Consider the following 13,285-nt stretch of genomic DNA (forward strand, 5'->3'; position numbering starts at 1 on the left):
TATAGAAACTCCAAAATTTCCTGATCTAAACTACAAAATCCGCTCAGGACGAAATAGGTACCCGAATCCCGATCCAGCATGTCGGTTTATACTATGCTACACTGGGTGAAATACATCGAGCAGATCCTTCCATTCATAAGCACACAAATACACACACACATACACATTGGTGTGTATAGATCAATGATAAAAATTCACTCGGTGTAATCTTTACCGCGTGTAGCATAGAAATAACCTCAGAATGTCCACTCCTACCATTTTCCAAATACCTATGTATTTTTATATTATTCGTTTTTATATATTAATATTAATAATTAATTAATTAATAATAATGTGTTTTTGCCTTTAATGTTATCTTAATTTATGCATTAAGTCGATACAATATCATGTGTGTGAGAGTGAGTGATAATGATTACGAAATGTAACAGAAAGAGGGGCAAAAAGGTAAAAGCATATGCACCCAGATTCTAAGCATCATCTTATTCAATTCCACTAAAGAGGATGTAATTATTCCAGCTAATGATGCTTATTATTTAATTATTAATAACTTTTTTTTTTTTTTTTGTAAAATCTGCAAAATAAAAAATAAAAAAATTATTACATTGAAATTAATCTTGTCTGGGATCCAAAAAAGGGGATTGCATGTGTTAGCCATATGACTATTGTTTTTAAATATATATATTTTTTGGATCCAGCTCATGTGTATATGACACAATAGTTAAAATTAAATTATATTTAATTATTCTAGAGCCAAATTCTTTCTAGATTAAGATTTTTACTTTTATTATTTATTTATGGGTGAAGAATCTTTAGAGACAAAACATGTATGGATGTGTCTTTCTCCACCAATAGCAGGAAACAAAATATAATTCGAAAGTATAAATATATTAATAAATTAACATATAACGTGTTGAAATTATTACAGAAGATTTTGTGTAAAATGTAACATAAGTTAGATCTGGTATGTAGCACAAAAACTTCAACTTTTTAACGTTTTCACATTTCAAACATATTTCGTATAAAACACTTGATGATCCATGTCGGACATCTTATGGACCATTTTGTAATTTTGAAAAAAAGTTAGAAACGTGTTTGAATAACAAATTTTCAAATATCTTTTTTGTTTCCCTAATTATTTACACGATCTAATTATGATCAATTGCAAAATAGTTGCTAGTAAAATTTATTTTGAATATGTTTGTATGAAAATATATAAAAAAACAATTTATATATAAATAAATTTTATTTATGTTTATATAACATATTTATAAATATACCCATATACTTTTAATATTTGGACGTTTCCCCCAAGCTCCCGTATCCAATATTTTTTATATGCCTTTGTCGTTTCCCTTATCACTATGTTTGTGCAAATAAACACAGTCGGGATTAATAAAATTCTATTAATTTAGAGAAATATCAAATTAATATTTTAATATGTTTTTTTATCGAATTGAAACCCAAATAAATTATTATTCAAACGAATTTATTAATTTATTGAAGTTCTACTGGATTACAATATATATGTTGCAAAATTAACTAAATATAATGAAAAAATGATGAGCATCTTCCTCACATGGGGTGGTGACCCTTTTTTGTACATTTTCTATATTTAATAATTAAGCATTCATCTTGATTAAATAGAATAGAATGATTCAGATGAAAAATCAAAGATCCTCTTTTACAATATAAATAAAATATTTAATAAATGTGATGATTTTGGGATCCCAATGAAAGGGTATAAAAATTAATTAAGTTGAAGCCAAAGTAAACTCTTAATTTAATGGCTTTATTTAATTAATTGGTTCCCATCCAATAGTGGAAAATTGCGGCGAGCAGAAGTTTGGACTTTTGGTTGTTTTGGAGTGTGTTTATAGCAAAGAGCTATTAGTCTACTACTAAACTCAATTATACTTCACTAATCACTACTTAGTTACGCCAGCATTCTATTTGGATCTATCAATTATTTTAATAATTGTTTGTAGCATAAATTATTCGATCAAATTTTGAGGTATACAATGCTTTAGGTAATTAAATGTTATTATTATTAGGTTGTATTTAGTAAATAGTAGGAGAAAATAAAATATTCGGTTGACAAGATTCGTAGTTACTCAAACTCGATACAAAAGCTAAAGTCTGCTAATAAGTGTTATTATTTTATTAATTTAATAGCACCCCTCGTTAACGAGATTAATTTTATAGAGGGTGACTAAACAAGGGAAAGTCTATTTTATCCTTCAATCTACGTGTAAACTTTGTTAAATAAAAAGGTTTTTATAATCAAATAACGTAAAATACTATAATTTAACAAATTTAATACAAGATCTTATCGAACATACTGAACATAAAATACATGATTGGTTCAATCTCATCTAATCTAAACTTATCTGATATAGGTATTACGTACCCTAAGATTTGTATATTTGTTGTAATAATTACTCATGTTGTATGAAAATAATTGTAATCCTAGTTAGGCTATTACATTTGTTTATAGTGGGGAACTCCTAAAATAGACATTACCTGTTTTAGCACATATTAATTTGATCGAGTTTCACATTGATTTTTAAATCGTTGATCCTGATTTATATGCTTTCCTTATTATTAATGAAAATTATTTTAGGATCTTCTTCTCCAATAGCAATCTTCGAGCTCGCCACTTTCTTCCTATGCGATCTGATTGTGCGTCGATATGCTCTGCACGTGTGGGCTAACTATAGGCGATTTTCTTGTTGCCAAGCTCCCTTTTAGCAAACACTTTGGCCACCTTGACGCCTATTATTCACTATGCCTTAACTTGATGATTTTTCGCTTCCGATCTGCTGGTGGGTCTCGGCTTAATGATCTCAAGTATCGGGCGTTCAGCCCACTGGTGCCGAACTGACCCCATTAATATTAAAATTTAGTTCACATATGAAAGAAAATAGTTGTACATAAATTACATCAGAATTAAATTAATAACCCAAAACCGGTGTGGGTATATAAGCCTTTGAATCTTCATATGATGGGCTTAAAGGCCGAATAATTAATTAAAAGGGCCATAATTAATTAAAAATGGCCCATGTACCCTTGAAGCCTAAAGAAGTAAATAAAGCTCATCAAAGAACTTAGGGTAAATTACAACCACCCCTGAGGTATTATTAAATTACGAAAAAAACCCCATGTTTGGATAGTTACATTTACCCCTAAACTGAATCTTCTTACATCTCCACCCTTGTGGTGTCAAATTCAACATAATCATCTAGATTCCGTGGAATGTTATCTAGTTTGTATTCGTTTTGTGCAAACATACAGTTTATGATGCACCACAATCTGATATATATATATACAAGCCAAAAAACACATCTTATGATCATCTAGCTTCAAAATTGGAGCTCGAATGGGATCAAACGGGTCCAAAATTGAGAATATTCAGTATAATCTGGAAGATTCCACTAAATTTGAAACCGCAAGGGTGGACGTGTAAGAAGATTCATAGATGAGGGATGGTTGTAATTACCCAAACATGAGAGGAGTTTTCGTAATTTTACCATACCTCAGGGAGTGATTGTAATTTACCCAATACATTACTAACAATTTCTAAAGAATCAAATTCGCGTTGGATAATTCATAATTCATCAAAAAGAAAGGAAAAAAAAAAATCTATATTGAGTAGAAATGCACGTGAAGCTCATCTACGACTCCATGCACATCTGACGTGTCATGTCTTTTGGTCAACTAAGCAAACACAAACGGTGTGGAGCTTCCCTCACTGATTAATCGACGAGGTGGTGATTAATTGGTGATATGTTGAAAATAAATCGATTTTTAAATTTAGTGTAATATATTTCAAGATACTATTAGTAAATGCTCAAAATATATTTAAATACGATTTTGTTCATCACATATATATCCTAATCATATACGGAAGTTTCATGATAATAAGATATTTAAGCCTATGATTATATCTCCATCATTTAAACATGATATTGTCATCGTCGATTCATAGAGCGTCGCCGTATTTGCTTTATTTCTTACGGGAATAACAAAGCCGAGAGAGTAAACAATAGAACAACCCGACTGTTTGAACTAAAAGCCCTAATTTATTTTTTATTACAAAAAAAAAAACCTAAATTTGGAAAAATCAATTTTCTCCCGATTTTTACCCAAAGGTTTGGTCCGTCTCTAAGGTTTAACCCATCTCGGACTGCCTCAAACCGAATCGGACCGTCTTTACAGGCCAGAAACCAAATTTTCAAACATTTCCACCAAAAATCAGTTAAGATTAATAGGTACACCTCCGTTTCGACAACCGATTAATAGGTTGTGTCGACCAATTTTTAGGACATTGAGACAAACAATTATGTAATTATAGACCTAAGTCATCTGATCCATTTTATGATACTGTTTTTTGAGAAAATTCTATTGGGCGGAATTAAAGTTTAGCCCGTTTATGAGCAAGCGGATCCGTATAATGGGCTGCAAAATTCATTATTACAAAAAAGTAAAATTTATTGTTTGAAAATATTTGTATTTGTTAACTTTTTAGTTTTTTACCGTATTATTTAGATTATATTACAAATTTAAATTTATTATTTTTTAACTTCATTTCGTTTTTACAAATTAAGTGTGTATGGGTATAGCTCAACTTGTTCCGAAGGTGGTAAGTTGGTACAAGGTCCTAGATCGAATCCTGGCAGCCGCAGTGTGGGAATTTCAACTCCAATGAGGGTTGATTCCTTGTGGGCACCAGGTCCGGATCCGCTACCTTAACGGGCCGTTGAGTCACCATGATTTATATTCTTCCATCAAATACTTGTCGGGCCAAGGGATGGGGGCCCTCGGAACGAGGGATTTTACCTTTTGGTACAAGTTAATTTTTACACTATTAAATATTTCTTTTATAAGCCCTATTAAATTAATTACACTAATATAGGTGCTATTAATGTAATTAAACTAAGGATGCGGTTATATGCAATACTAATTTCACTTGTGTAAAATTAAATTATAGAAAAATTCCAAAAGACTATATTTTATTAAGATGAACTGACAAATGTACCTATAAATTAAATTGCCTTTTATTTGCTCTTACAAGACCAAATAACAAATAATGCAAAAAGAAAATTTTAAAAGAAAATGTAAAATTAAAAAAAGAGAAAACCCACCCCTTGTGAAATCCTTCCCGTTGCCACAGCAGCGCCGCGCAAGCTCTGCCCCCGCAAGCTACTCGCCGATCGCCGCCGCCAGCTCCGCCGCTCACAATCATGAGCGATCTAAGCCCACCCAACAACGCTTCAAAAATGTTAATTCCTTATTTTATTCAATCTTAAAAAAAAAAGGAAAAAAAAATTAAATTTGAAACTGGTAAAAATCGACACCAAGGTGTCGAAAAAACTATGCTAGAAATCGACACTTACGCGTCGAAAAAAAGACCCAAAAAATTCGACAGCAACAATATGTCGAATTTGATAGGTAAAAATCGACACTGAGATGACGACTTTATACTAGAAAAGTCGACATTGTGAAATGTCGAATTTGCTACAGCAAAATCGACATCTCAATGTCGATTTTTACCTATTAAATTCGACCTGTACATGTCGACCGCGTCTATGCGAGATTTTTTTCGGGAAAAAACAATATTCTAGCTAAAAGACACATAAATGCATACCTTCTTTGGTTTTTTCACCGTAAAATCTTCTATTTTGATGTCTTCTGACTCCATATTTGCCATCTTTTTAAGATTTTTTGAGTTTTGATGATTTCGAATGTTTAGGATTTGTTTATGGAGGAGGAAGGACAAAGGTTTTGTGGGTTTTGGAAGATGGAGAAGATGAGAATTGGTCTTGTGGTTTTGTGATAGGGTTTTTTGTGGTTTAGAGTTTTTGGTATTTTGGTATTGCACATTTGGATTTTTCTATTTTTTTTAACAAGCAAAGGTATTATAGTATTTATACATTGAAATTTTTTAATTTGATCTTACACAAGTGAAATTAGTATTGCATATAGTCGCGGCCTTAAACTAATAGTGTTTAATTGAACACTTTTAACTTTGGGTAAATATCACTTAACCCCCTTAGAATACCCCCAATACTTTTAATATAAGCCCACAACCCCATATGGTATTCCACTTGATGGCAACCACCCGGCCACGACGAAGTGAAACTAATTTTAATGCTGCTGTAAATAATAATTATTAATTATGGCATATTTGGCCTCGGTGCTATTGCAAGATCGAATACTGGGGAATGTATGCGATGGATTTCTAGAAACATTAAACAACCGTTGGATCCTTCATGAGCAGAAGCTACATCGGGTTTATTGGCAATGGAGTTGGCTATAAACCATTATCAATGGAGAAAAATCATTTTAGAAGGGGATTCTCTGTCAGTAATAGCAGCCATTGAAGGGGTCTCGAGTTCTAGAGCTGACTATGGTACCAACATTGAGGACATGAAGCATTTGAGATCTAGTTTCGAAAGTTTTAAAGTGCATTGTACTCCGCGGAATGGCAACCAGGCAGCTCATAAATCTATTACACCGTCAAAATACGGGCCTTGTCATAATAATCAGTGTGGAATGAATATTATGTTTCTTTTTCCTAAAAAGGAAAAATGAAAGTTTTGTAACCACAAATAGGTTATGCACTTATATTAAAATACAAGGAGATATTAAAATACAAGGAGATCGTGTGCTATATTAAAAATACAAGGGGTTAATATGCACAAAGTTCAAACCACAGGGAGGTAAATGCTATTTTCCTTAAACTTGTGTAACTCATTTGATTAAAACCATGAATTTTGTCAATTTAAACATTCATCCATTCTATTTACTATTTTATCCCATTAAACTCAACACCGGCAATCGATCTATCAATTCAATGTCTGAAAAACAAACAAACAAAACAAAATTTAGTCTTCAGTTAATTTAGCTGGTGAATTGATCAAGAACCCTCCTATCTTCTCTTCTTGAATTTCCATCCTTCAAACAAAAAAACTGTGAAGAAAATGAAACTGAAAATAGTCCACCAGAGTCAAGAAAATCACGCCGCCGAAGAAGAACAAATCAAGAACGAGACAATGGAGATTGATCAAATCGAAACCCACAAAATTAGGGTTTTAGTTGAGGATGATGAAAACCCTTCTCCGATTAACCCACCTCCCATTTCTGCTTATGATCCCATGCTTGTTTCCGTCAGTTTTTTTTTTTTAATTTTTTTAATGGGTTTTTTTTTCCTTTTTGTGTGTGTTTAGATGTAATGAATTGATGGTAGATCTGGTCGGTTTTATTACAGGGTAAAAGGAAGAGGAAACCAAAGGAGATGATCGACGAAGCTCCCTCGGTTTTTCGAAGGAGGCGAAAGTTTTCTTCTTCTTCTTCTTCTTCCAAGTATAAAGATGTGAGGCCCCTCCTTTTTTTATTTATTTTAATGTTTTTTCGATATTTTGTTGTGTTAGAGTTCTGCTTGTGCTGTTTATTTAGCAATGTAGTGTTACTTTGGAAGGAGAGAAACGAAAAGGGGTGATTTTAAGAGCTAAATATTTCGATTTGGTGTTTCGATTTACGGCGTTTTGCTAAAGTGTTTGTTAGGTCTTAACGAAGTTTCGGTTTGATTTTCGATCAAATTTATAAATGCCCTTCAATCTGAATGTTTGATCTTTACTTAGATGAAACGCTGAAAATCTTTGGAATCGTAAAAAAATCGATGTTTTAGCTTCTCTTTGTGAGAGAACTGATTCGATATTTTATTTCTTCTCCTCGAATTTCGTAATGAGTTTCTAATTAGGGGAAATTTGTAATTTGGCTCGATTTTTCAGGGAACTCTTGCATTAGTTTTTTTTACGAACATTTTATGAACTGTGCTGAAAATTTTATGCATTTCAAATTCCTCGAGCAGGCGACTCTGGATAGTGGAGGAACATCTATGAGGTAAAAAAGAAATACTTAAGAAAAAAAAATCTTATGAGAAAATATAGGGCAAATTACGGTCACCCTTGAGGTAAGATCAAGTTACGAAAAAACACTTTTTGTTTGGGTAATTACAACCACCCTGGCAGTGTCAAATTTAATTCTTGGAGGAGGAGGTTTTTCGTAAGACAATACATAGTTGAGTGGGTTGGTTGCAATTACCCAAATAAGATGAGTTTTTTCGTAATCTGATCTTACCTCAGGGGGTGGCCGTAATTTGCTAAAAAATATATTTACACATTATTCATCACAAATCACCTTACTTATTTTGAAACAGTATGGGCGGGCCCCATTCGAAGTCACCTACAATGATACGGGCCGAGGAAGTACAATCGAGTTTGGGCAATGACCATCCTAGTTTCTTGAAATTCTTGGTCCGATCCCACGTTGGAAGTTGTTTCTGGATGGTAATTACCGTAATTTTTTGTCTTTCTTTAAAGGATGTTGTTTATTGCCTCTCGATTATTGTTTGTTTCCACCATAACTATTATTATTTTATTTTTTATTTTTTTATATTTAATAACTAATTTTGATTTATAGGGACTTCCAGTACCGTTCTGCAAGCTACATTTACCATTCAAGGACACTATAGTTACACTCGAAAACGAAAATGGCGAAGAATTCCCGATTAAATATATCGCGCACAAGACTGGACTTAGTGCCGGGTGGAGAAAGTTTGTCGGTGGGAACAAATTGCTTGAAGGAGATGTTCTTATTTTCCATCTAATCGAGACTTGCAGATTGAAGGTGATAATAGTTTTCAACTTATATATTTTTTAATATGTTTGCATTTTGGAATGGTGACGTGTGCTTTAAATTTGGTGATAATCTATTCATGTAAGTTCGTCTAATTTTTTACGTGCTCGTTTCTGTAGGTATACGTAATAAGGGCCAACGATTTGACGGAGGTGGATGGTGCTCTTAGCCTATTAATTTTGGATTCTCAAACGAAGCAAAGTGATGCAGGTTAGTTTTGTGTTTCAATTAGTATATATTAATTAATTAATTAATTAATTAATTGGACCTTATTTGATGTTCGATTAGTCTAATTGGAAAGAGAGAAAAAAATGATTTCTTAATGGGTAGTGAACCTTCCGTAGTTCAATTTTACAATTAGGTTTTCGTAAAATTGCATAATCTTATGTTAGCTACCAAAAGATGTCTAAGCGTATTCTTGTGGCTGTGGGCCAATTTTATAATTATACGTTTTATTTAGGGTCGGTAATTTAGATCAACACGAAAGTAATTACCAATTAAATATTCTTATCTCGACAAACCAAACGATGCCTAACCGTTTTATTGTGTTTTGGGGCCAATTTTCAATTATTGCAGAGATGGCCATCGACGCTCAAATCAAGAAGCAAAGGCGTCAAAAGTCTCTCCCTCTAACCATCGTGCAAATGAACAACGAAGCCCAACTAGAAACTTCCGGAAATGAAAGCGAAGAGGTTGCTTCCGAGGTTCTAGAAGGTTCCAAATCCTCCTCGCGCGCCCCCAACTTCAACGACGTCTCGTGCTTCGAGGAATTCCACGTCATCGTCAACGGAATCTCGATCGACTCGGAGATTCCCGAACACATCCGTCGGAAGTACTATGACCTTTGTTCCACCAAGAATGTTTTTCTCCACGATTGTCTTTTGCCGGGTCTCTACGTGAAATTGGCCGGGGGTATAATAGTCGAAACGGTGAACATAGCCGATGCTATACGAGGGTGTAAGCTCACGACATCGAAGGAGGAATTCGAAGTGTGGGAAAAGTCTCTTAGGTCCTTTGAGCTTCTCGGGCTCAATGTCGGGTTTCTGCGGGTCCATTTGAGTCGGCTTTTCGATATAGCATTCGACTCGGAAGGTGCTTTGGAAACGCGGAGGTATTGGGCGGCTCGGATGGATCGGAGTCGGGCGGAAGATGAGATTGAAAATCTTGAGGCGAAGATTTCGGAATTGAAAGAATTTTCAGCGAAATGTGATCGTGATATTGAGAATTTGAAGACGAGGGCCGAGAGGTACGAGGTGATGTTTCGAGAAGAGGTTAGTGCTTCTTGGTAAAAAAAAAATTGTTTTTTTCTTTTTTCTTTTTAATTGGATGTATAAAAATCATACTTTGATTCAAGTGAGGTATTATAGGGGGGAGAGGGTAAAAATGTTTTCTTGTTATCTTGTGTTTGTAGTTTGTAATTTGTAATTTGCAACTAACTTGAAGAGAATTGATGTTGTGATTTATCTTAGTAGATCTCTTATTGATTTAATTTCCTTAGGCCTCGTTTGCTTAGTGCTATTAAACTCTATTAACGAAATAGTAGGGGTTTAGTAAGATGTTTGGTTGATGAGATCCGTATTTAGTCAAACTGGCTACTACACTTAAAGTCCGTGATTAAATACTATTATTTGGTTAAATTAGCAGCACACTTTCCCCATGCGATTAGTTTTGTAAGGAGCGATTAAAAGAGGAAAAAAATAATTTTATCCTTAATATAATATCTTAATTTTGTTAATTAAAATACTTTTGAGACAATTCATATTTTATATCAGAATTTAATAGGGTTGTTCATGGGTCGGGTCGGTTGATTATCGGCCGATTATCGGCCGGACCTGACCAACCGACTCTTACAAATATCTAAAACCATTATCGGCCCGACTATTGTGAGTCGGGTAATGGTTGGCAACTGACTTTGTCGGTTGCCAAAACGGGTCGGTTGAAAATTATCGGCCAATATCGGCCACATTAATTAAAAAAAAAATAAAAAAAAATGCTATTCCTCTATCAAAATTCAGCAACAAACATTCCAATATTTCATGCCTAAAATCAAATTTCAACAATATCACATATTACAAATTAAATTTCCAAAAACAATATAATATACTAAAACGAATCACTTTCAGCCATTCACACTTTCACAACACAAAATTCTGAAATTTTTAATTTTAATTATTTGAGAAACACAAAAATCCGTACCTTAAAGTTTAGAAAGAACTAGAGAGGGCTAGAGGTAAATTTTTTGAGAAAGCAACGGCGCGTCGGCGGCGATGGGCTGATAGAGAGAGACGAGAGATACATCGGCGACTATAGAGAGAGAGAGAGAGAGACAATAGTCGAAGATAAGGCGAAATGAAGAGTATAGTTTTTTTAGTTGTGTATTTTTATTCATTTCACCGAAAGGTCAAAAATTAAATATTGAAACTAATAGTCGGTAAAAACATAAAGTGAAAATTAATAATAAAAAAAAAAAAGAAAAAAAAAAGTCGGTTGGTCGGGTAATATCGGCCAACCGACTTTTCAACAAATTAGAAACTATACCCGACCCAACCATGCATGAGTCGGTTAAAATTATCGGCCCGACCAAAACGAGTCGGTTGGTGGGCAATTATCGGCCAAAATAGTCGGGCAGATAATGGGTCGGTTGTCGGATAAAACCGACCCATGAACAACCCTAGAATTTAATACAAGATTTAGTATAACGAATCAAACATCTTTCTAACGAAATAATTAATTAGTCAGTGGGTTATCAATCCAATCTCATCTGATCCAATGTAATATGATATAGGTAAGCAAAGTTATATATTTGTAGTAAACTATGATCACAACATTATTTTTTAAATATTCAATTCAAGGTGCATAGATAGTGATTGATTGTGTTTCGGTGTAAAGTGCTATTATTTTTTTTAAGGGTACAAAGTAGCAAAATAATACATTTCAGGGTGCAAAAGGGTGCAAAGTGGGACTATTCAATAATGCATATAACATCAATAAACTTGAAGTAATTACAACCAACATACATAAACTTCAACACTAAGAAACATTAAACCTTAAATTAAAAATTAAAGTAATACAATTAGAAAAATACCAACTAATTAACCAAACATTAATCTCTCAAACTCCATTCTTCGTACATTGATGATCACACTCATTCAACAGATTTCTGCACAAAGAAATTTGATCAATACAAAAAAAAAAGATATATATATATATATATATATATATATATATATATATATATATATATATATATATATATGTGTGTGTGTGTGTGTGTGTGTGTGTGTTAACATATAATATAAACGAACCTTTGAATCAGCCTTAGTTATGACAGACTTATTCTTCGAACCGATGTGGGATTTTCGAAGGCCTAGAAAACCCCTCGACCGGGTCGGATTCTTCGGCGCCTCGTCTTCGTTATTTTGTAGCTCTTCTCTGAGTGTAGTTGTGGCTTTCCCTTTCCCTTTATACGGGAGGAGTTTGCCTTTGGAGACGAGTTCGTCGCTGATCATCGAGAAATTACCGACGGAAAATTCGAAATCCGACGAAACTGGAGCATCTCGATACGCAGCAGCCGCCCTTTTCATTACGTGTGAATGTGAATTATTATTATTATTATTATGAGATGATGATGAAGAAGAATCCATGAATTCTGTGGAGAATGAAATTCTTGGGCTGAATAATGCTGCATTATTAGCAACAAAGTTGCCTTTGTTTTCTGAGTTGTTTTTGTTGAGCATTTTGTCGAACACTTGGTGTGTGTGTGCTTTTTCTCGGAGAGTAAACAACAGCAAGCAGTATATATGGTGGGAAATTTGTGTATGTGTTAGTATGTGTGTGTGTGTGTGTAATAAATTTGATGTGGGACCCACTAGCAAACTGTTGCAGTTCAGTGTAGCAGTAGATGTTTGTATGCAGAAGCTGGAACTTTTTTTCAGGTGGCATTTTCTTTTTTTCTTTTTTCTTCTTGGACATATTCAATCTTCTTTAGATATGTTTTTTTTTTAATTATTTTTTATTTATTTATTTAATATTTATTAGTGATAAGAAAGAAAATGCTCGTCAGTACAAATTTGTGTTTTACTATGAAGACAAGCTTACTCAAAAGATTTCTAAAAGTACAGCTTCTTTTCTAAACTATCTACCACTCTAGGTGTGAATCCATTCAAAATATATATATATATATATATATATATATATATATATATATATATATATATATATGTGTGTGTGTGTGTGTTGTTCAATAGTTATTTGAGATTAGGGTTTTTCGAGAGTCATGTACTAGATATATATGGTTGGATTTATGCAGTGTTCATCGCAAATTTAATGTCTGCAAAATTAAATTACAGAAAAAAATAGGGATAAATAAATATTATTAATCAAGAGAAATGGGTTACAATCTATGAATAATTACTCTAATTCTTTCCCTAAATTTAATTCAAGGGCCGAAATTTTTCTTGAATTGAAGACGTGATTCACTCCGAGATTTGTAGGAGAAAGTATGAATACAATGAAATCGATTTGCGAATTTCTACGCCCTTGTGGATTTGGTGCGCGACGAAAATGAAGAATAACCTCTGCGGTTGAG

The 13,285-nt window shown here is 33.4% G+C and overlaps 2 protein-coding genes across 2 annotated transcripts; one reads left to right on the top strand and one right to left on the bottom strand.

Moving 5' to 3' along the window:
• The first annotated feature begins 6,706 nt into the window (after positions 1-6,706).
• On the top strand, positions 6,707-10,186 carry LOC105955899 (B3 domain-containing protein Os01g0234100). Its single transcript, XM_012979706.2, has 7 exons — positions 6,707-7,166; positions 7,268-7,372; positions 7,871-7,902; positions 8,219-8,348; positions 8,482-8,688; positions 8,817-8,907; positions 9,274-10,186. The coding sequence occupies exons 1-7, from the start codon at positions 6,981-6,983 to the stop codon at positions 9,984-9,986; spliced, it is 1,464 nt and encodes a 487-aa protein (XP_012835160.1). The 5' UTR covers positions 6,707-6,980; the 3' UTR covers positions 9,987-10,186.
• A 1,421-nt stretch (positions 10,187-11,607) lies between these two features.
• LOC105955866 (uncharacterized) lies at positions 11,608-12,689 on the bottom strand. Its single transcript, XM_012979664.2, has 2 exons — positions 12,003-12,689; positions 11,608-11,857 (listed from the first exon to the last, which is right to left on the bottom strand). The coding sequence occupies exons 1-2, from the start codon at positions 12,432-12,434 to the stop codon at positions 11,843-11,845; spliced, it is 447 nt and encodes a 148-aa protein (XP_012835118.1). The 5' UTR covers positions 12,435-12,689; the 3' UTR covers positions 11,608-11,842.
• Between the last annotated feature and the right edge of the window lie 596 nt (positions 12,690-13,285).

This window comes from Erythranthe guttata, chromosome 11 (assembly GCF_056151865.1).
Source record: "Erythranthe guttata isolate IM_541 chromosome 11, IM_541, whole genome shotgun sequence".
NCBI lineage: Eukaryota > Viridiplantae > Streptophyta > Magnoliopsida > Lamiales > Phrymaceae > Erythranthe > Erythranthe guttata.